The sequence below is a fragment of the Haliaeetus leucocephalus genome, unplaced genomic scaffold, assembly GCF_000737465.1.
Source record: "Haliaeetus leucocephalus isolate CR32 unplaced genomic scaffold, Haliaeetus_leucocephalus-4.0 Scaffold262, whole genome shotgun sequence".
In the NCBI taxonomy this organism is placed as follows: Eukaryota; Metazoa; Chordata; class Aves; order Accipitriformes; family Accipitridae; genus Haliaeetus; species Haliaeetus leucocephalus.
Window position 1 is genome coordinate 6295039 of NW_010972698.1, and position 24747 is coordinate 6319785.

The 24747-nt window shown below is 37.0% G+C and overlaps 1 protein-coding gene across 1 annotated transcript in view; it reads right to left on the minus strand.

Annotated features, from left to right (window-relative positions):
• The window catches only part of TENM1 (teneurin transmembrane protein 1), a 251593-nt gene that overhangs the window by 222438 nt on the left and 4408 nt on the right, over positions 1 to 24747 (minus strand). Inside the window, exon 2 of the mRNA XM_010569145.1 lies at positions 376 to 636. Within this exon, the coding sequence (XP_010567447.1) occupies positions 376 to 636 (261 nt within the window). The remainder of the gene's footprint in view (positions 1 to 375; positions 637 to 24747) is intronic.

A 24747-nucleotide genomic window follows, 5' to 3' on the forward strand; every position in this document is an offset into this window, starting at 1 on the left:
TACACAAAATGTGACATAAATGTACATCTATAGATTTGTTTTAGAACCTAATTCATTGGCCACTAAACTCAAATGATAAATGTCCTATGGCATAAAAATGAAGAATGTGGGAAAGTAATTGGTCTCTAGAAGAATAATATTTTAACAAAAACATTGTTTCATTTTTTGTCTTATTTTCCATCTACACTATAAATACAATACACATACCAAAGAACCCTTTCACCTTTCATATAATAAAGAGACCTAAGAAGGAGGAGGAAAAAAAGAAAGAAAACAAACAAACAAAAAAAAAGGAAAATAAAAGAGAAGTGGAAGAAGAAAGTTTCAAATAAATTACTACTTCTATTCAGTACATTAGATGCATTTCTTTATTACCATTCTCCCCATCAGACTTCCTTTCATGGTCAGTGTCAGTGAGCGACAACGCTGAGTTTGCCCGGCTTGACAAACAGGAGCTGTGTTCCGATTTCATCCCCCTCATCCACATCCTCAGGGCATGATCCGGGGACGCACCACCTTCCGTCTCAGTGTCCACATCTGAGCCCACCTCTAGCGGGTAACTGTGCTCAGCTACACCGTGTAAATCTGTTTGATAGCCAGAGCACAGAATATGGGGAGTCTCACAGAATTCCATGTCTGGAAAAAACAAAAGTTCAGAAAAAAATTTGGAAGTGAAAAGCAATATACCTTTGATTTTCTTTTGGAGAATCTGTTTTGAGAATTAACATTGTTAACACTATTAGAAGACTTTTTTTGGTCAGTGACTCACTCTGCTATCTAATCTACTATAAGTATAATAGAACTAAAAGAGTGCAACTCTGTAAAATATAATACTGCGCTGTCGTTGTGCCTTCTCGTCTGATAGAAGTATATATTATACCTCAAATATGTGTACACACCCACACACTGATAGTAGTACGCCAATTTACAACTGAAGTGAGTACTTACAAATACAGATACTTTCTTGCTTTTTGCCAGAAAGGCAAAAGCTCTAAAATTAATCTCAGTAAGTTTTTATGGTGGGAAAAGCGTAGCAAATTTGCAAATAGGGAATTTACAAAGTAACACTTGAAACATTTGGTTAATCACAGAAGACAAAGAAAGGGTACTTACCATTGGCTTGCCCTTTGAGAGTGCTGTCCTTGCATATTCACACCAGTGGGTTTTGGTTCTCCAGTGCTGGTGACCTACAGGAACTTCCTAGAAGAGCAGTGACTACTAGGACTGTACAAGTGCCATCTCATGACACCAACCGATCAGAGATTTTAAAGAGTTGTACAGTGCTCAATACTTCAGTTATTCTTACTAAACGCCGCAGCTGTAGGGCAGTAGAAATCCGAGGACAAACAGAAGGTGGACAGGACCCATAATGTGAATATGCAGAGAAAACATTCTCGAAGAACTACAGGTAAGTAACACACATCAGCAAATTACAACTTCCCTTTGAGGTAGCCTCTGCATATTCTCACTTGTGAGAATCCAATTACAAACACAACTCCCAGGGAGTAAGACAAGGCGTTCTAATTAAATAAGGATTACAGAACCGCACACCCTAACTGAACAACAGACCTGGGATGCCATCTTGAGAGACTAAGTACAATATCAAACATGCATACAGTATTCTTTCAATTTCTAGAAAGGAAACATTAGAGACAAGAGTCATTGATTGAGACTGAGGACAAACACTCTATTCTACTGTCATCCAAACTAAAGCTTTAATTTACCAAACTAATCCACTTACCAGGCAGTAAGAGGAATGGTTCTTATTTTAAGCACACTCTCTGAAATAACAAAAAGCCCAGGTATTTTCTTGAAGGTATCGACCAAAATCTACAAACCAAATGCTAAGCTAGAATATGCTGAGGTGGCTCAATTTTTAAGTCATCTATCTCTGAATATCTTTCCTTTGCCATCAAAACGGTCCTGAAGGTCTTAGCTGTAGCGACAGCCCACAGGGACTGGCTTTCAGCTCAGGGAACGGCAACCTCTTTTCTGGAGGGCAGGGGAAGAAGGTGAGCAGCAAACAGAAAGAAGTGGCCATGTCCTCACTTTCCTAGGCAAGAGTCCTGGAAGATGTCCCTGGTGTTGTCACTGCATCGGCTGGCCCATCCCAGCAGCGCTGGGTATCACGGCTCCTGCTCCTTTCAGAGCAGCAAGACAGATGCGAGGGCCCTTCGGAGTGCTCCATCACCGCTCTGATCTCTTCCCCTTGTTCACAAGAGGAGGACTGGGTCTCAGCCTGACACTTGAGAAGCTGCAACGTATGCCACCTTCACTAGCTCTGTTTTCCAAGACTCTCAAATGCCTTGGGGCTGACTATGAGGTTTGATGGAGACGGCTAGGAGAAAATAGCCAATATGCTGGGAAAGAGATGCGTAGACTCTGCAGTAAAGGGAATATTTGGCATTCGAACTTCATCTAACATTACAATGCAGTGTTCTTCATACTCTCTGGGGCCTGTTTAAAACTGACACTTGGCTGATTGGTAGAAGGAAGGAGGAAAAGTAGTTCAAGGCAGTACTTGTGGACACAAATGGAACCTGAGGCTGGATGCTACTGGTTCTCAGTCCTACACAGATGCTTGCAAGAGAGACTTCAAAACCTATAAGACCCTCTGGAAAAAACTCTCCCTCCCCTATGGCTAAGATGGTAAACACAAAACATCCAGTCTTCAGAGAAGTCCTGTTTTTCGGAGACTTTCAAAGCTCATGGGGCGTGGGAGACACAGAGGCAATCTCACAGAAAGTTACGGGATATAACTAAGTACAGTGTTCCTCATACAATGCCCTATTTTTAAGTGTCATTTTAATCATGTATTATATACACAACAAACAAGCTGCACTTGGTTTCATCAGACAGCATGGACCAAACCTTTACAGAAGATGAAGAGTACAGATACTGATATTGGATGCTGAACCATCACAGCTGCATTACATTCCTTTTACTTTCTTTTTGACAGCACTAAATGAATAAAATCACCTTTATACAAAATATGGTTCCAAACGGAACCAATTCTTATTTTTTCTTTACAAAATTCAAAAAGGATTTGAATTAAAAAGCCAGCAACAGTCCCAGATTACTAACCTACAGCCTAGTATCAGTGAGATACAGACTGAATCATATCAGCAGGCTGATTCTACTCCACCCTGAAAGGGCTACATTGTTCATTCAAATTGAGGTTGTGGATGCCACTATTTCACCAAACAGTTTTCAGTAACAAAGAGGTGAGTCAATGCTTTCTTGTGAAATAGCTGATTTAAAAGTTCTGCTTAATTGAGCTGAGCTACTATAAAAAAGTGACAGGAGCTTCACTCCACATACTGCACCTGTGCTCTGAAAGAAAGGTGAAAACCAAATCTTGCTGGCAAGTAGCTCACAACTAGCAATGAGCTAGGTTGTCACGTGCAGGGTACAGTTCAGATTGTCCACCCCATCAAAAATTTATGATGGTTAACACACACTTTAGCAGAAGACATAAAAAAGAGGAATAAATGTATACTGCCATTTAAAGAAGTATATTATCAAAGAAAATGAAGATTTAGCTCCCAAAAATGTATAAAATTCAAGGAAAGTAAATTAGGCTCATGCATTTGGACAGTTGTGTTGAAAGACACTAGTAGGTCTTTAGTGCTTCTCATACATGCTAATAAGAAAGTACTTCCAGAGGGGGATAGTTTATTGATATACATCAAGAACAATTTAGATTGAAAAAACACACTTAATTCTTTCCTCATGAAATAAGAGAGCCAACAGGATTATCAGTCTTAATATTGGTCTCAATTTTGACCGAGGCCCACACTGCAGAAATAACCTCCAATGAAACTGCCCCATAACTTTTTTTTTAAAATTCTCTCAAAAAGCAGTGTTATGCTTTTTTTTTAACTTAGATTTCTGTAAAGTACTACAGCAACACAGGGTTCTTAGAGTATGCCTCTGTCAACTAAATTACACCTTGTGATCTCAAGAAGCATCTTCTGAACCTCCTTCCACTTCAAAGCAGATTTCTACTTATTTTCACCAGCTGAGAAGCTTCCCCATAATTACAAATCTTCTCTTAACTTCAGGAACCATGTCAGCTGATGCCAGGTCCTCAGGGAGCAAGGATGCAGGCACTTCTCTACACGGATGTCCACTCCAGGCAGATGTCTGCCCCTAGCTGCCTGCGGCCCATGCTCCCCCTGTTTGCAATTGCATATGCCAAGGGGAAAATTCATCCCAGTAAATCTCACAGATGCTAATTAGATTACACATGTTTAAGAAACACAGAATTTACCCTTCAGTCTATATGTTAATTCAAAATGTAGCAGCTAACATATTCAAATATTTTAGCTATTTTTTTTTTTTTTTGGTAGAGCAAAAGAAAGTGACTTTTTGATACTATAACTCATATTCAACTGAAGTCTAACACAATATATTGCCTTAATAGCCTATTTCTTAAGTACACAAGCCTTTGTAGTATTTTAACTCCCACGGGATTCATTTTCTGAAAAGCACTTAGAATGCCAAAAGTAGCTGCTTTTAGTCTGCATATCTAACAGTGTTACCTAAAATACTGCATATTCCCACAAGGAGATAAAGTTCAAGTGGATTTATGATAGATTTAGTCTTACCAAAAAGACACAGTCACAAGAGAAATGAGGGAACATTAATACGAAATTCAAGTTTTTGCATGAACTGTGGACAGAGAAAAAAAGGTTGCAGTTATGAATGTATATAGAAGATCACAATAGGTTTTCACCTTTGGAGCCTTGTGGAGCCTATTGTAACACAGCTGTTAAAAAATACAAGTATTTTATCCCTCATTGATATTTTAAATTCTTTTTACAAAAAGTAATGGATAAAGAAAAGTAAAATATTTAATCATCAAGAAACGGAAAGAAGGCTGGGTGCATTAAAAAAATAAATCATCATTTCAACTAACAGATCCCTTTCTTTCTACCTTTAAGCAATGTAATTTTCTTGAAAAAAAAAACCACCACTTCAGAGATGAGCCATTAAAGAGAAGTTTGACCCCACTGGCCAATGGTGCCTTTGGTATTTAAGATGCTCATGACGATATGAGAATGAGGCAGCTGAACAGGCAGACAGCTCTAACACTGCTCCAACTTTGCTCACCAACAGAGAGCTACTGGAAACCCCAGATACACTCACTAAGTATTCATTTACTACAGCATCAATTTAGCCACCAGTACAGTTAACAACTTACATTTAGGATTTTCAAGTGTACATAAAGCATTTATCCCAGTGCATCTTCAGGACTATTTCATTGTCCTTTGCACAGTCAGGAATAACTGTGTGCCAGCTACTCTTTCTGCAACTCTTTTGTTTTTCTGGCACAGGGGAAAAAAAAAGAAAATTACCCAAGTGAAAGACCATTGAGGTCCTGCTCTTCCACTTAGTATTTCTGCAAACTTAGTAGACTTGTAGGATTTGTGGAATTTCCACGCTGTTGCCATTTGCCAAGAATTTTGTTAATTTCAAACAACTAACTGGGAGAGTAAATAAATATTCATTTCAATAAATAAATATTTAAAATAAAGAGTAGACTGCCCAAACAAAATAGATAAAAGAGAATCACAAAACAATTGTATAAACAGAGATGAGCATAAACCCCTTCCTTTCAAATTTTCATACTCCCTTATGGAAAAATATTAGTTTCTATTAATAACGGAATGACAAATACTTATTTAAATTACTTTATCAACCTATCTGTTCAACTGGAGAAAGAGCTTACAGAAAAATGTAAATTATTTATAAACTGGAATAGTTTGACAAGTTGCTATTACGTGCCTTTTATGAACCTATCATATAATTAAGCAGTTCTAACATATTTTACAAGTCTCTTTAAATATCATAGATTCACAGTTTTATTTTATCCTTGATTCTTGGTATGAGGTTGTTCTTACTCTGAGGATGCTCCCCGCCCAAACACACACAAAATCAATTCTCCAGATGAAAATGTACAAATTGCTCTATCTCTGCAGATGTAAGACTATAAAGGAGCCCAAGTAGCTCAAAGGCAAGGAGAAAATATCAATGCCTTGGAAGTTTAAATCCATGGTACTTATTTCGGGCCGGTTGCCTTCCTCTTTCACACTGGAAGTTATTTGAGAATACTGGGAATGTCAGAGTCTAGGGAGCAGATCTGATGGAAAGATCCTGAACAATAATGGAAGGAATTCCAGAAAGGCAAATAGTGTATGTTAATCTCAATAGTGTCATATTTACTTTAGTTACCAAGATGGTGCCTGAATAAGTGGTAATGGAAATGCAGGGGAAAAACCATTCCAAACATGCAGTTTTGAGGTTGGTGTAGGGTTTGGGATTTTCTAGTGTTACACTGCAAATCTGGGTATGTTGTTTCACTTTCTGAACTTAGGCCAATGGTTTAATCAGCAAGTGTATTGCATGAGCTTCAAAATGAGAAGAAAGGCAGACGAGCTACTCATGGCATAAGAGACTCGGAGAGAGAGGGGGAGGGAGGGGAGGAAGGAGGAAGAAATGTAAATAAAATGGGGAAAGTAAAGTTCACATTCATTTTTGGAAGCAATACATATGCACCCTCCTAAATGAGAAATTTTGAGGGCTGTTGAGCACTCTGCTAAATTCAGTGTGTTCAACGGCCCTTAAAATTTCTCATTTCTCACCTGAGGACCATGGTTTACTGTCTGTACACTGGACTTGAGAATTAAATGGGCAGAGATCTTAAGCTACTTTATGAAGTCGTTCATATAACGTAATCTGCTAGATAACTTTGTGAATGTCTTCGTGTGTTCTCATTTCATTTAGTCAAAGATCTTACTTGCTTCCACGTTAAGAACATGCCACATCTTTTCTAGGACAATATAATTCAAAGACATTAAACTTCAGTAACCATTCATATGAAAATCATTGAGGAGAAGAAGCCAAAAATCAATTAATTTGCAAAAGCACATTACCCTGACTATTAATTTGCTTTAGAAATCTCATGTTTATCACCAATTACACTATTACCACAGCCCAAAACAGACTGAGTTGCATTTATTTTAATTAAAAAAAAAATTGGATATACCTATTACACAAAATAATATGCACATAAAAGATACCATTTAAGTTTTTATACTTGTATCTCAAATGCATCGTATTGTACATGTTTTCTTTTACTGTATTTCAACTTTTCCTTGCATTCCCTTATCTATGTAGTTTATTTTCTTACAGTAATCTCCAGTTACCACCAGAGATGCTAGAAAGTTAAAAATAACAGTAATAACAAATAAAGGAGGAATAAAAGAGGAATCAGTGTCTGCTGTAACACTAAGGAGTTTCATGAAATTTGCAGATTAGGCAGCTAAGGGATTAGGAAAGGAGACTGCACTTTCAGGAAATTCTTTGGCTTGTGAAATTTATGAGAAAAAGAAATTCTTTATTCCTCAGGTCCTTCCCCAGAGGAACCAGCGGATGAGGTTCCAACCCATGCCTCATGGCAAATATCTTTCTAGTCTCTTCTTCAGACTAATTCTTCAAACTTAAAGAAAGAGGGCAGAAGCAGACTGAACCTATTTTTAAAAATGCTCCTGGAGTTCTCGGATATTCATTTTTATTACTACCAAAATCAACATGAATAAGGAAATGTAATTCTCAAATTCTGCATGGAAATCATCCTGATCCTATGAGGACATAGACAAATTTTCTCTCGTCCCAGAAGTGGAATATTCTTTTTGTAAATCACTGGAAATTTTTAATGTTAGAGATTTTGTTTTTAAAGAGTAACTAGCAAGATGCGAGATAGAGGGCTTTTGGAGCTACAGTGTAGATGCAGTGGGACTCAGGTTTAATTTAGGAAGAAACATTGTCATTATCAGATTGACTAGGAATTTAATCCTTCAAGTTCAAATACATTTTAAGCATTGCTGGCTATAACCTTTCCTATTCCTAAAGCGTGGCTTTATGAGGTAAAGTACTTCCATTCACAAGATTCTGTTAAAGAGAAATTTCTATTGTAGGTATTCATAAATATCTCTCCTTTAATGAATTTTAGAGTTATAAAACCATAGCAAATGCCAGGAGTTAGCATTTAACCTAAATTTCTGATAAAGGAAACCTACTTAATCTCGAATAATGACCACACTAACTCTACCCTATTAAAGAGAAGAGGGAAAAAAATATAATCTAATTATCAGAGATGAGAAAAAACCTCAATATCATTTGTAAGGATAAATTAAATTCTTCTAATGCTACAGTTGAAAAAGAGTTTGGAAAAGCTTGTCTTAGAATACATTCAATTACAATTTCATTCTCCATATGCAAAAACCTATTAGGAAATGAAGAATTTTCAAGAAAAAAGATTTTCTGTTTCTAAAAACTCTATTCTAAGAGAAAGCATTACAATTTTCTTTCGAGAATTTTAAAGGGTCCTTGGTTTTGAAATCATTTTTCAGTTGCAAGTTTTCGCATTTGTGTAATGTGTTTCAGGGAAGCAACAGATAATGGATCCTTTCTTCTTGTCATTAAATTTTCAAAATTAAAGCTAGCCACAGCCTTAGCCTGTAGATTTTCTTAAGTTTTTTATTTAAAAGAAAAAAAAAAAAAGGCAAGATAAGACTTTCACAAAGGACAGCAGAACTGTGAATCAAATCATCTACAGCAGATTAACTAACTTTTCTCTTTGAAAGAGTTTCATATGAACAAATATTCTTCCTCAAGATTAACCATAGTGTGAGAAACAGTGGAGTACTGCTAGCTTTAGTGTAGTACGTTTACAATTCTTAACAGGCAAAGTTAAGGCTGTGGTTCTAACTTGTTTCAAAGTCTGCATGGCACTTAAGAAAGATTGACAGAGCTGTATACTAACATTCTTCAAAGTGAAATTACCCCCAGATTGTTGCTATATCCTTACAAACTTGACTTCAACTCAGAGATGCTTTTCTGGTAGTAATTTCTGAATGCAGTTACATTTAAAGCAGAATCACTTTCATTCAAACATCAATCTTAGAGGTTTCATAATAGGTATCACTTTCTACTAGAACTTAAGATGGAAATATAAAATTAATTTCTACCAACAGTTTTGATTCCAGTTTATAAAATATTTCTTAAATATACCTTTTGTTTGTACAAATGCTGAAATTGTTTCTCTTTCAAAATTCCAGTCGAACCATTGACTTAAGATACAGGACCATCAAAGCCTTTTTAAAATAAAAGACATGCAAAGCAGGTATATTTTTACATTTCACTGACAGTGTTAGAAGGCAACACATTTAAAAATTCAGAAGTCTAAAATCTGACTTAATTTACAGTGCTGTAACTCCAGAATTGAATTCTATTAAGCCAGTGTGCCAGGTAGAGAAGGTAGCACTTAGGCTTCACGTCACTGTGACTGCCTCAAAGTAAGCATATCTTTGTGATGATGGAAATACTTTCAGAAAGCTGCTATCAACAGAGATTTACCAGAAACGTTCTCCTTCACTGATGGAATATTCAACAGACCTGAGGCACTCAGGACCCAGACACTGCTCAAAAAGAACAATCACAGAGCAACTTGGCTCCTCTCCTTCAGTTTCACCAAAAACTATGAAGCTCTAATATAATTTTAGAATTGCTTAAGAGAGTATCAAGGATACTACTACCCATTTTCCTTTGAAGAGATGTGAATGGAGGGCAGACAGCAAATAGGAGGCAGGTTGGAGCAGAGGAAGGTAGTTTGCATCACCCTGTGCCAGTTTCAGTGAATACTCAGTGAATGAGTCGTTTCAGATCTGAAACACTGTAAGTGAGAGGAAGGATTCTGCAGGAGTGCACTGATGAAGTTGCACTTGGTTCACATTCCAACACACAAATTGTTAAAAATACTGGAAATTAGGAAAAAGTATTTGCAATGGAGCAGGCAATCCAGAGAGGTCTAAGCATCCGGAAGCAAAATCCCTTAAAAGAAGGGGTGATGCGCAAGGCAGTCACCAGCATCACCGTGTGTCTTTCTTCAAGTGTTCGGTTTACCAAAGGGATTTCAATAACAGCAGTTCAAACTTAAAGGTCAGCTCTACTGCAGTGTAAGTAATATTAAAACGATTTAATTGAAATAATTGGGTTTGTGTATCTTATGTTTGATACATACAATCACAGAAACTATTTTTCAACTGTTTAACTAATTTCCTCCCAAGACCTTTATTAGATTTTCCCAATACTTCCATATATTATTTCTTCTACACTGTATTTCTCTAAGTAGCTGTATAAATCATAAAGACTATTACTTTCTGTTTCAGTGTCTACAAAACGGGGTCATTTTTGGTTTTACACCATCAAGATGCATCAAAGTAACTCAGCTGAAAGCAATGGAGTCATTCCAGGTGTGCATCCCCAGAAAATACACTGCAGTAATCTAACATCAATATTACACTGCATCATTATTATTTAAGTTAAATAAACAGTTCTTAAAACACATTTTACCCTAAAAAGGACATCATGGTTACCAAGGGAAGGTGAAAATCTGAGACATTTGCATCAGCATGATAAACTTCCTAAGCGTATAATATGGTATGTACAAAATTTTCCATCTCAAGATCTGATGCAGAGCTCCAAAAGAGTGAAGTACCACCATTGTTCCTGTGCTGCACCAAAGGGAAATAAGTATGAGAAGACTTCCAAAGCACAGCAAATCAAAAGACCTCTGTATGTTTTCATGAAGTTTAAAGAAGTGCCCTGAGTCCCCACGATCTGTCATCAAAATTTATCCAAACTTTGGAAACACAGCCACTACACAAAGAAATAATTCCAGTATTTTTATGTGTGTAGGAGCACTTGGCTACATTTTTTGCAGCTCTAGGCCTCTTTGCTTTCCTTGCCCTTTCTTAATGTGAGTTGTAATTGTTTTAAAATACTAAGTGGCTTATTTAGGTATATAATACTCATTTTAGCAGCTATTCTAGTCACTGACTTTGAAAACTCCAGCCTGTGATTTAACCACATAGCATTTTTAACTTTCACAGAGACACAGCCATATAATTGATACCTGGGAAATAACAAGTCACTGACTGGTAAGCATAAAAATGTGATTGCTCACCTTTGAAAATTAGCAGGCAGGCACCTGCTCTTTCTAATGCAAATCACAGGTAATGTTGACTATCCACAACTAAAACCAAATCCCTTTCATCATCAAATAAGTGGATATATTTGTATTGCTAATGTGTATAAAGGTGGTTGGGAGGCTGAATACCTAACATGAGACAGCTAGGAGTTCTTAACAACTTTGTTAGACAAACCCTGAAAAAGGAAATTAGAAAATGAAATAATTTGTTTGGATCTTAACAGACTGAAAAACACAGGAAGAATTACGCACAGTATTAGCATTCCCCATACAAATTGTTTCTAAAGTTTTCCAGTATCTGCCTTTGAGACATTTTACTTGTGGAACAGAAGATGCGCACCAGTAGCTTTCTTCATAGCTAACATACCTTGTATTCTGCAGCAGTGGGCAACTGAAAGCCTGTGAGCTCACCATAATTCTTGGTTGTGCAAAGCTGCTTGATCAATGATGCCTGGCAAGAGTCAGTTATGAGCCTCCACAGCAGCTGAGAGTACTCTAACCCAAAGAAAATAAATCAAACCAAAAGGGAACTAACAGATTAGCCTACAGTGGCCCTGTAAACTCTTCCATGCCCTGAAGGAAAGCTTGCCATAGGCAGATAAGTAAAGCTCATGCTCTGTATTTCTGGAAATACTTTGTGCCTCCTTATTAAGAAATTCACACAGTTGGAGGTGAACTAATTGAGGTGGTGGAGAGAGTAACACAGAAGGCACTTAAAATGTCATTAAGCCATGATCAGAAAACGGACACATAAGGGAGAAAGCACTCAAAAGAGAGACTCCAGGGAAATACCAAATTCAAGCAAAAATGAGAGCAACCATGTATTAAACCATGTTCAAAGACATTTATATATATTGCCAAAAGAATCTGTGCAGATATCAATTCAAGCACTAAGGCCACAGCTAACCAGGAAAAAAGGAAATAGACTTTTGTTTTAGAGAGCCTTCATATGCTTTAATGCACACCACGGAGACAGGTGTTTTGACAGGAAGAAGAGGACCCTATCCTGCACCTGAGCGGTTCTGAATCAAGCTGGGTATCTAAGAACAAGAACACTACAGGAGCATTAAGCGTCTCAATTCTTTTGGTTTTATTCTACAAAAACACACTTCAGCTTTACTGTTAGCTGTTCTGGAAGGACTGTAGCATATACTGAGAAGCACATTCAGACATACACCCACTATATTATAAGGAGGGGGAAAACAAAACATAAAGAGTAAAAACATGTGACTATAAACTTCACAATCTTGACTTAACACATATAACATTCCCTTTGTGACAAACGCTGCAGTCTAGAGAGACTTAGTGATAGTCTACAGAATTTAGTGCCTATTTTTCCCTCAGTGTTAAGTATTTTACAGGGTGGTGGGGAAGGTATCAGAAAAAAATACAAGCTAATATCCAGTTATGTAAGGAATTGTTTTCAGATTAAACATTAAAAAAAAAAAAGGAAAAGCTTAAATATCCTTTTGTACAAAGGTTTCTTCTAGCAGACAGCTTTATGTTTTAAACAGACCTTAAAGCTCTTTTCCATTGGTTTTTTCCTATTAAATTTGTTTTATGCAAACCTGCTGAATTCAGAGTCTTGACGAGAAACAGTTCCCCCACAGGGTACAAGTCACATGCAGATTTTGCCTTTTTTCACATTATCCACCATTTGGTATTGTCTCATTTCCCTACCAGCTGCTTCACCATTTCCTGAGCTGCACCATCTCGTACTGTGTCCGATATTAGACACAGCAGTGACAGAGCAAATGGGAAATAAACAGCACAGCTGATCAAGACAACTGGCAAAGGATGCAAGCAGCATATCCAGAAGTGGTTATGAGTGAAAAAACCCCACAACATTTGTTTGTAGGAGCTTAAATCACTTTGCTTTAAAAACATAGCAAGATCCTCTCTGACTCAACTCTGATCAGATAGAGCCATTATAAACCAGTCTGATTCCTATTTCAGTAAACACATTAAGGACTGAGCACTGAATGAGTAGCAGACATTTTTTAACGATAGAGCTCCCAGTGGAGGGGGAAGGAAGGAAGGGAAGGAAGGAAGAGCTTGGACTCAGTGGGTTTGAACATGAGGATGACACAAACCCAAGAGGGATGAACAGTGAGCTGCCATGTAGCAATGAAGAAAGTGAGCATAGGACAAAGAACCATTTTCAATAGGCTAATAAAAAGTACTTATTTGAACTGTCTTGTCAACAACACACACACTCAGAAGAGTATGTACATCCCTTATTGCTGTCCCCTTCCCACATCTCCCTGGTTTTTTTAAACTCCAAATGAGGAATGTATAAAGAGCAAGGAATGAATGGACGGACACCAGGACAGAAAACAAAACACTGAATGAGAAGCAGCCTGTTGATGCACTATTACTGAAAAGAGATACTGGCCAGAAAATTTCACAAGTCGGTATTTTCCTGTTTAACACAGTTGTTTTCTTGCTTAGACTAGTTTGCTGAAATTATAAAAGCCAGAATTGTTAAGCATGTTTTCAGGGTAATTTTTACAAAATAATGACACAAGCACTGTAAAATCGTATCGAATGTTGCCAAAGACACCAAGTAAGTAAATACGTCACTTGCAAAGAATCTGCTACTGAACTCTAACCGCTTCAGACACTCACTGATCTCTTACCGTTGTTATTGCAGCTACTTTTTACTTAGCACTTTTATTCATTTTAATAATAATATTTATACAAAAGTAAGAAAACAGCCTTTATGTCCCTTTGTTCTCCTTTAGTAGGACTTATCAGCCACTAAGAATATATTTTATGCATATAATTCTTCTGAAAAGATCATCAAATTAAACTGAAATATAGGTACTCGCTAGCAACATTATTCCACTCAATTGACAGTTTAGATAAATCCATCACCATAGCCAATTTAAGGACTGAGATTTCTTTTAGTAACTACAATCCTTGAGAAAAACTTGAAAATACTGAAATATAATGTCTGAACACTCGATTGATCACAACAGATATCTAAATTGGAGCACCAAGTTACAGCAAAGCAGCACCCTGTATATGTCCACTGTGCTGTTACCTCACATTCAAGTGTGGGATTTAAGGCAGCACATGGAAAGATGAGTGGCAGGTGCCTCTCTCTTCTTTTTCCTAAAACATCAAGCATTGTATAAAGGAAGAGTTTTCTAACACTCATCATGGTCATTTAACCCAAATCTGATACCACAGATGACGGAGTGTTATTAAAGCATGAGGAACCATAAGCTTCATGCTGCCAAAACAGTGACAGAAATGATCGGTGGTGTGAGAAGTTTGGTTTATTAGAGTGGAGCTGTTCAGGGATGATGATAATCATCTGTGAAATGAATATTCACCACATGGGTGAATTCAAGGCTGAATAATACTTCACTAGAGAGTGGGAATAATGTCAGGGAGAAGTTGGCCGAAGCAGACACCGCTCACTTTGTACTGAGGTCTGGTGCAGCTGTATGACACACAGATGGGTGCCAAGAATTCATGAATTGGAGAAGCAGCCTGCAGTAGGCAGACCTATCCCCTATGTTAGTTTCTAAATACAAAGCTGAAAATTAGCTAAAGAACTTTTATATCCCTGAAAGTATGCTCAGCCCTACCCCAATAAATACATTACTGCTATTATTTCTGCAAGAAGTAAATAGCACTGAGGTATCCAATACCACCCCTTCCTTTTCTCCACAACTCCAAAATCTTTTCCTATCAGAGAACTTACTTGGAGTGATAAAAATTTTCAGAGGCAGTCATTTCAAAAGGTACAGTCTGTCTCTGCCAATTTCTTTGCTAGTGGCACAAGCCTCCGGCTAGCTGTAGTGAACACCTGGCAATCGACCCAAAAGCACAATGGCCACCACAGTGGGGCTGAAGTAGGAGAGTTTAACTTTATTTATGAGCTTTTATTATTATTAATTTTTTTAAATAGACGTTATCAGACTGGGAAGAAAAAAAAAAACCTAAAAGAAAATATTTGCATGCCAGAAGTCCTCAAATGTTTTTTTTTAAAAGGTAGTGTAGAAAGCAGACTGGACTATTTTGAAGGACCTTTCCTTTCATGACCAAAAATGACTTGAACAGCTACACGGGGTAACAGAGACTGGAGAACACAGAAAGGAGTCCAACAGGACAATGAAGGAAGAAAAAGGAAACGCTACCTGTATCTTCTGGCTCCAAAACAGCACGGAGTGAAGCTATGACAACCCCTAACTGCAAACCAGCGGTATTGAAGTGAGTCACAGTAACTAAACCTATCCTGCGGTAAAGGCAGCGGGGTAAAGGTACACACAATGTTATCACCACCTGTATGGCAGCTCTAGAGTCATACAGAAGGCAGGTGCGATCCAGCCTGCCGACCAGAGCTATCGCTGATCTCCTGTCCCTGTGCTATCCCTGGGAAGCAAGCCAAACTTTAATACAGGATAGTACCATTAAAGTAGTAAAAGTGTGGGGAGGAGCCAAGAGATACTTTAAAAACACGCATCAATGAGATCTTCAGAAGTCTGGTCCAGCAGCTAGGACATAAAAATGGACAAATAATTCAGTAAGTAGGTTTGAGGGGTTTTTAATTGTCTGAAAGCAGATTCGTTTTCTAAGCATAGAATAAAAGCAAACTATTAGCATCCTTCTCCTCAAACACCTAAACTCTACAGATCAATAGCCAATAATTAATTGCAAACATTAAGTAATCACTACTACAATATCAGCTTAAACTCACGGCAAACCTATAAGCATAACTCTCACTGACACCAGGAAGAACTGTATCCCTAGAATCAACAGTTCGATTAATCCTTTGAGAGTCTGTACGCAAACCAAACCAACCAAATAAATCCTACAAATATTTCCTTTCCGAAATCACTAATTATACACTTGTGACAAAACACTACTCAAGGTTACGTATTGACACATGCTGCAATACGTAGTTTGCAATGTACTTTGTTGTTGTTAAAGACAGAAAGATTATTTTCTGATTTACTGTAGTATGACTAATGGTCACAGGACTGATTGCATACAGAATTAGCATTGAAAACAGACCTGTGTTCTTCATATTTTTATCCATAAGCAGAAATATAAACTTAATTTTCTCCTGTATCTTCACAGAAAAATTCTACAGGAAAGAAACAGTCTTAATCCAAACACCAAAGCAAAATACAAAACTGCATGTCAGATTGCTTCTCTTAAGACTAAAAAAGCCAAACCCATAAAAAATTAATGCATTAGTTTATTAAGGAATTTAATCAATGGGAAATTAATTTTTAAGAAGATCAATAAACCCCCCCCAAATATCTTAGAAAATTCCTCAAGCTAAGTTTAAATGTTGAGGAAGCAACGAAAACCAGCAATCAGCATATCAAAATACCATCTTGGCATAATGCATTCCTGACTAAAGATGCCTAAGTTAGTATATTCAGTTTTAGCTTCACCCATGGAAGTAGTATAATGCTGGAAGTTTTGCCTGTGCTAACTGGTTAGGTGAAGGGCATGCTTTGTCCTTTGTCACAGACACAAATTGAGTGTGTTGGGACATTAAACTGTGTTGTGCTCAATAAGATCATGGAAACAGATACTCCAGTAAATTTACTACTCTTTTGCTGATTTTAGTTTTTTTCACTAGAACTCACTAAATAGTAGTGAATATAGAACTGACTCAGAAGAGTTGGATAACAGGAGGAGAAAAGAAATATATTTAAAGGAACAAAGATACACTTTATGTGATGGCAGTCACAATGGGAGGAGGAGTGCTATCCATGCAGATAGGTACTGTGTGTTCATCATTATTTTTACAATAGGTAACAGACAAGATGGTCATCCAAGATATGCTCACATGAATGAAGATTTAACCAGTAGGGACAGGCAAATAATTTCCTTTTTTCCTTTCTCAACTGAAATGCAAGGAATTTTTCATACCATGCCCTTCTCTTCACGAATTCTCTATTTCCTTCCAGAGACACAAAGATAAACAAATTTTGTCATCTGTCCCCAAGTATGAAACGAGAAAATGAACCACAGCAAGAGGAAATTACTAACACATTTTCCAAGCATCACAGGGGAATACCTCTGGGGGCAATTATTAGACAACATTTCTAATATTTATCTACTCAAACTCTTAGTAACTGACTCCAATTACAAGGAAAAACCCCCAACTGGTCCAAAGTTAGAATGCCTGTGTACACTCTTCTGATTTCTGCATTTCTTTTAATATTCTGCATGTCAATACGTGTAACGAAATCTCAGAAAAAAATTCTGGCTGTTTTTCTGGACTAAATAGGGTAGGGTACAAGACTGCACCTTAAAGTAATGCAGATAGAACTTGTATTGTACTATGTCAATACTACATGCATACCTTTCCGTATTTATACACACATTTGTAGTAATGAATACGAAAACTCCCACAGAAATAACAAAAGGAAAACATTATTGAGAAATTTTATAATTAATTCCTGCCTCCAGCTGAACAGAATAACTAATTTTATGTAGGACAATATACAACCCTTTGATTTTTACTAAAAATTATTAAGTAACAATCAATTTATTTAATTTCATTACTAGGAAAGTTTCAAAGTATGTGCCAAAATTACATTACAGACAACCATATAATCAGTGTCCTGATACGATTTTTTTAATAAAAAAATTAGAAAGTTCTCTTGTCTTGATTACAGCAGCATATGAAGTTATAGAATTGTTTTTCTTCAATAGATGGTGAAATAAAGAGATCAAGCTAGCAGATGTCATTCATTTCATGCAAGTGTTTGAAAAGAAGGAAGAAGTTATAGATATGTTCAAATTGAATTGACTGCAAATGTTTTAAACAATACTTGAAGTTGTTCTTTGATCAGAATTTAAAAACTTTCATCCCTAAGAAAAGTGCAGGCATGTTTCACAGGCCACAGAAAGACATCTGAAAAAAGAAAACTACATATTTTCTGTACTACTGTTGTTAATTGTGTTTCTAGTTATCACGAATGCTTACTTTTACTATTTACCTCTCTCTTGAACAACATTGAAGTAAATCATGCAAGCTTCTTGGCATGATGCCAGAAGTACAAAATTCTACAGTTAATCAGTGAAAGCACAAGTGAGCTTCCATTTTTAAGACTTAGAAAAAAAATTATGACTAATAAATTGAATTATAGTTAAGAAATTAACACACCTGTAAACAATCACTCACTATGTTATCTGCATTTCCATTTCTATAACTTTTATAAATAACAGAATCTAATTCTAGGATACATTTCATTACAATATACTATATTAAGAAAATCATACGCGAATAATCTTTGCTCTGTAATTGAAAACGAAGAGGAACTCAAGTTTTTATGTACTTCTAAACACCAACCACTTTCATCCTCTAAAAAATATTTAGAAGCAAGGGAGCCTTAAGAATTTCTGGCAATTACTTTGCTGCTTCTGTTGTTCTCCATAGGAACTGTGAACCTGTCCCAGGAATCCAAAACCATCAATATCGGAGTACTGTTAGAAAGCTTACATAAAACCCTCTGATAAATCATGCAGTTTAAGCACATTGGGCCATTTATTTTCTTGCTTAGGTCACTTTTAGACCAATGCATCTTCATTTGTTTGAACAGAAGTAATCTTCAATTATGTATGAATTAGTGAGAAAGTGTGTGGCAAATCCAGTGAGTAAAGATTTCTCCATTCAGTGGGAGAACTAAAATTCAAATAAATTTATAAAACAGATAAAAATAAAAATAGATTAACCTCAGTTAGCTTAACTAAAATCAATTTCATTAACAGAAGTTTTGCAGAACAGTTCATGAATCTGCAGTGAATTTTTCTCAATGTTTCAGATTACACTCATTTTTCCTTCTATGGTACTCTCCTAACAGCAAACACTACATATTTTTGTGAGCGTGAGGATTGATTACAATCCAGCCATTCTAGCAAGCTACTTCTATTGCCTTGCTGCTTGTCCAAAAGGCAGCAGGAGCACGTTCATGTGGTCCCATTCCACATGCTTTGTGTGCTTAGAAATGCCATTTACAGGGAAGTGGAATAACCCTGAGCATCCTTAGGTTTTTAAAGTTGATTCACTCTTTTTTTTTAATTTGTTTTCTATTATTTTAATTCCAGGAAAAGTGCCTTACTAGTGAAGTGATATAAACAACGGCTGAATCACAAAATACAGCACCTGCCATTTAGTTTCATCGCAAGGAAAGCTCTACACAGTTCACACTACGCTTCTGTGTTCAGAAAGTGCTAACGGCTGGGAGGTCCAGGTTCTTCTCCACTCCCAGGTATTCACGAAGGGTGTTTTTGGGACTTCAGTCTCAAAGACAGACTTGTCCCACTTGCAGGGGCCATGGGCAGCATAACCTGATGCTGTGTCTCTTTAGCTAATGACACCTTTCTCTACAGCTCTCTGTTGTCTGTAAAGCATGGTAACAGCCCTGGCTCACATGATTGGGTTTTTCTTGGCAGTTCAAAAATCACGTGTGAAGCTAAGCACCTTAGGTCAATTAAGTCAGTGGCAACGCTGAATCTAGCTTTTCAGATACTACTGTTTTCAGTTATCAGGAAAAAAGACTAGGATTTCTGGTATGGCCTATTTCTGAGCACAATATTTAAGACAATCCAGTTGCTAATGTTCTTTCTTACAGATGCAACTTCTGTAGCAGTTATGAATTTCAGCACATTAATACTGAATAAAGGATCTTTCAAAAATTTTACAAAAACTTAACATTTATGTCTCATTAGTCACCATGCTAATATTATCGTTTGAATTCGCTGGCTTCGTAATCTCTTGGTGATTTTCACAGAAACTGTTTATATTTTAACATGTGACTTTTCTAGGTCCTCAAACTATTTTTCCTGAGGTTAAAGCTGGAAGTGACTATATCAACCTTACTCAGTATTCACTGTTTTGTTATATAACTGGTGCTTGGGCGGGGTGGTGATGGTGAAAAAAAATCAGTCTGCTCGTGTTAAACATTACCTTATTCCTTCCATGCTGTTTTTTCCATCTGAGCTAAGGATACTTCACCTACTTGCAAAGCATTCCTAATGAGTGACAGTCAGCAGGAAACTGATTTTTGAGCAGCTTCCAATAAAACTGAAACTTTGAAAGGAGAACCTTAGATTTTAAATCACATTCACAATTTATTTCACATAATTACCTACAGAACTAAGTTCAGAACTATTTCAGTCTCATTCTCAAAAGAAAAACTAATTCAAGCTCTAAATGAGTTAGGGTACACCCACCCGCCTGTTTATCCAGATACGCAGCAATGTCATCGACTCACTGAGCTACTTCTTGACAGCTCTTTATTTCGAGAGGTACAAAATCTTCTGACAGATACATAATTGAGAAACCCTGGGAAGAAATGTTATTTTGTTTCAGCATCTGCTCTGTAAATGAAGATAAGCAAACCAGATTTCTAGTTGCAGAAAATAAGACAGCTCTTCTTTGTTTTCAAAAGAGTGACATCAAAGACACAGCAAGAATATGTATATTAAAATGGCTTCCAGGACAAGTGCAGAGCTGTTCACTGGTTCCCATGTTCTGTAACACTCACTTCGTCACTTTGTCTTGATGTTTGTTCATATCCCGGTTTTAACTTAAGACAGATTTTCTTGGGCACTTTTAAGTGCTAGAGGAAGAGGCTCTATTAATATAGCAAGAACATTTTACAGCTATAATTTCAGCCTTGGACAAACAGAATTCCAAAACATATTAACTCAGAAGTCTAAGCCTCTGCTGTAGATATTCCATTAGTATTGGGCACAGGTTACTGTAAAGATTGCTGTATCTCAGTTTCTGTTACACTGGCTGGGTTACTCTCCCCTTTTGATTTTTATGTCTACGATTTCTGTCATTTTACACCAAGGAAAACTGGTGATTCAGAGAAGAGAATGGAAATTAGGATTGTCATTTGCATCTGTACACTGACAAATGGATTGTTAAGCTTGTGTAACATTAGCACAATGCTTTTTTTTATTCCTTAGATGACATTTGTTAGCAGGGGATTGAAAATGCACTGTGATCCTTCTCTAGGTTATTTCCTTTCTCAGTAGTTTTTTTTCCCCTTACTTTTCCCCTCTCTTGGATATCCACTTTTTAAATCAAAAGAATGACTTGAGGGAATGAAACTATTTTTGATCATACCAGGCTTTTTTTTTTTTTCACTGAGATGATGGCAGATATTGTAAGATTGGAAGCAGCATTACAGGAATGGTGACAGCAGGTTACAAGCTTTTGTAACACAGTTGTGATGTAGGAAGGGAACACCCACTTCAGCCTTGTGGGAAGAGTCTCTTTACACATTCAGTTTGCTCATGTATTTTGATTTGATGAAGGGAAGGAAAAGTATTCCCTCCGTGAGATTTTAAATGAAGCCACAAACATGCAGTTTCCTCACCCCAGCTACTCCAAGAAGAGAAATTTCCCATTACTTGGCAAATCAAGAAAGAATATCCAGAGGGGGTCTGAATCTAAGTGCAGCTTTTCCTTTCCTTAGAGTTTGCAGATACTCCCCACCTAGAGGAGAAGGCTGCAGTCCAGGAAGCCACAGGGAACTGCTCATCACACTGTTTTTCTCTGGGAGACAGTAACATCACTGTGATTAGAACACAACTAGCCAAACAAAGCACAGCACACCAGGAATCCCTATTTCTGCAAGGGGATACAGGTGGAGACAATGCACTAAAGCTTTAGGAGTGCAGAGTCTTTTACTCTGCCTCATATGTAATTTTTTTTGGACAACATGAAGCTCATGAACACTCAGACCAGATGGTGTAACATAGAGCAGCAGGAGATGGAGCTTATTAGCTATCGCTTCCTTCCGCTAGTGTACAGCCCAGAAATCTGAAGGACCTTTAAACCACCCTCCACTGGAAGCTGAGTCCCTTCCATGAGACAGTACGAGGGATATACTGTGTGCCCTTACACAGACAGCACTTCATTACGCTTCAAGTCCCTGCTCTAAAGCATGCAGGTACAAAACATGCCTAAATTAAGGTCTCAGAAGATTTTCTAAAATTAGCAAAATAATGTTGTGGACAACATTAAAAGTCTAACATCTAAATGTCTGGCATCTGAAAGAAGTGAAAAAAAATTCTAGTAATACAAAATACCTCAACAGTTTTGATACAAGCCCTATCTAGTAATAGTATGTTACCAGAAGTCTTCAATGTTATTTTTGTATTTTCTTCCTTAAACTACAGAATTTAAAGAAAAGTGCTTGCAAAAATAATTGGTTTCCTTTGTAATCAGCCTGTTCCTAACTTCCTTATCCGGAACTCGGCAATGCTTCATTCCACTGTGCTACAATCGTGTTCCACAACAACTCAATACACAGCTCTAAACAAATTATGCAGCTTAAAGGTTAAAAAAAAATCCCATCCTTCATTAACCCACAAATCTCATCATAAAGAAAACATTGGGAACAAGAGAAGTAAATAACTACCCAGCTGAAGAGTTTGAAACTACCACATTTCTAAAAGCCTGCATAGTAATAGTTCTTTTAAGAGAGATTTTCTCACTTTAAATTTTTTCTTGCCCTTTTCAAAACTAATGATCTCCCCCTCCAGCTACAAACATAAAAAATGCATTTTACTGTGTCCTGTTTACATGTCAATAAATAGCCATTATAATATTCTTTATTTTGATAGTCTTTATCACATGAGTACTACTGGCAAAGGCTCCAAAATATGCAACTAGCAAGCAGAGCTATATTGAACTGTTCTACGCTATTCCATTGACCACCAGATTAGCACAGATTGTAATTGAGCTCTATCTTCTTAATATCAACAAGGAGCTTGGGTATGCCCCCTGATAAAATTTTCCCTTCATTAACTGCTCTTTGTGCAAGTTTAAAAGCACAGAGTCCTAAATTCACCCAGATAAGTGCTCCAAATCTCTATTAAAATGCTGAAAAACCACAGCCACTCTGTTGGCATCAATTTCCTTTGGGAGGGCTCAAAAGACCACAAACTTATGGTCTGTTAGAGTATTATTCTAGTGTTAGACATAACAGATTAAGGGGAGAAGCTAATAAAGATCGGCTTATTTATTTTTAAATGACGTGTAAAGGTAAAGTAATTGAAACAAAAAGCACATGCTATACACAGCCCTGATTCAACTCTCCACGGCCCTGGTTCAGACACAAAGCAGATCTGCTGCCCTGAATGGATTTACATAATTCTGAAATCAGAGGAGAATATGGCTATTATGTAAAAAGCTTTTGCTACTTCACAGATGACAAAAAAACACCATGACATTTTCCTGACAGGACCATTTCCTACCAGTGCTTGTCAGCATGCCTTATATTTATGTCTATGATGATGAGTAAAACTGTTTTTGACTGGTCATACGATGTTAAGAGCTGCATGTGTTTAAATCTTCCTTCCTGGTAAATCTAAATTTGCTGAACTTTAAAGTACAGCAAAAGAGACCACCAATTTCTGCACCCCACATGTAGTTTTTCCTTTCTAGGGAAAGAAAGTGCTTTTCAGCACTGGAACATTTCTATTGCCTACATATCCTTACCATTGCTAGAATGGTAACAGAGGGCAGAAATGAGATTCGGATTGCAACAGCAGTAAGCTAAAAAAAAGATCAAGGATGAAACAGAAGTGGCCTTAGGCTGAAGAGCACAGCTTTCTCACATTGTGACCCAGGCCACTTCATGAAGCCAACTGAGTTCATTCAAGGAAGATTTTGAACACTTAGCTGGATCCGTTTACCTACTGCTCCTGAAGATAATTTTATATACCTTCTCTGCAAAACATTTAATATGTTATCAATCTGCAGTTTTTGTCCTATAAAAACGTTTTCCTTACTTCTCGGGCTAAAGGCAGGAAAGGTCAGTTCTTTGTGAAGCACTCTAAAACATCACTTCTTAGAATACTAGTAATGCTTAATTTTTTTCACACATATTTACCAGAAGATATTTGCTGTTGGATCCTCCTGCTAGGAATAACTCCAGTTTGCCTTGCCTATAATGCAGTTCAATATATTTCTCTTGCCAGGAAATACACATTTGTCTAACCAGAAATTTACCGCCGTATGCTCATATTGTTAATGATCAATAAACTTTATCATGCCAATGACTCAATCCCAGATGCTTATCCTATCAGGAATTCATTCCTCTAAACTAGTGTTTTCTGCAAATCTGTAATTAACCTAAAAGCCATAAAGCTTTTTTGTACTGCCAGTATTTGTAGAGTACAGCTCCCTTTGTATTTACTTTGGTGTAAACAGAGAAAACTGTGGAAGAAAACAGTTCTGATGATGTAAACATGTCACAAATAAGCTAGAAGTGCAATCTATGTATGGTACAACTATGAGAATTTTTTTTCCTCGCAGCCAGGTCCATCAATGAGTCTCCTAGCAAGAACAACATTTCTGACGACTTCTGCCAATTCTACCCCATCTCTTTCAAGTACGAAACACCGTGAATACCAATTCTTGCAAGAATTAATTTACTATGTTTGCCAATATCCCCAAACTATATGATACTGGGTCTGCCAGGAATTTACTTCGTAAGATCTTCTTGCCAGGATGAGATATTGCAGATTTGCATATCTTCAGATAAACAGGAGTTTGAACATTCCAGTGACTAAGGGAATTCATTTTCAGATGTACACATTAAGCAGTTAGCACTGACTCTTCAGGAGTCAATGACACTTTGTCAGGAGAGTTTTGTATCTGCTCACATTGAGTTGTTAGGCCAGTAAAA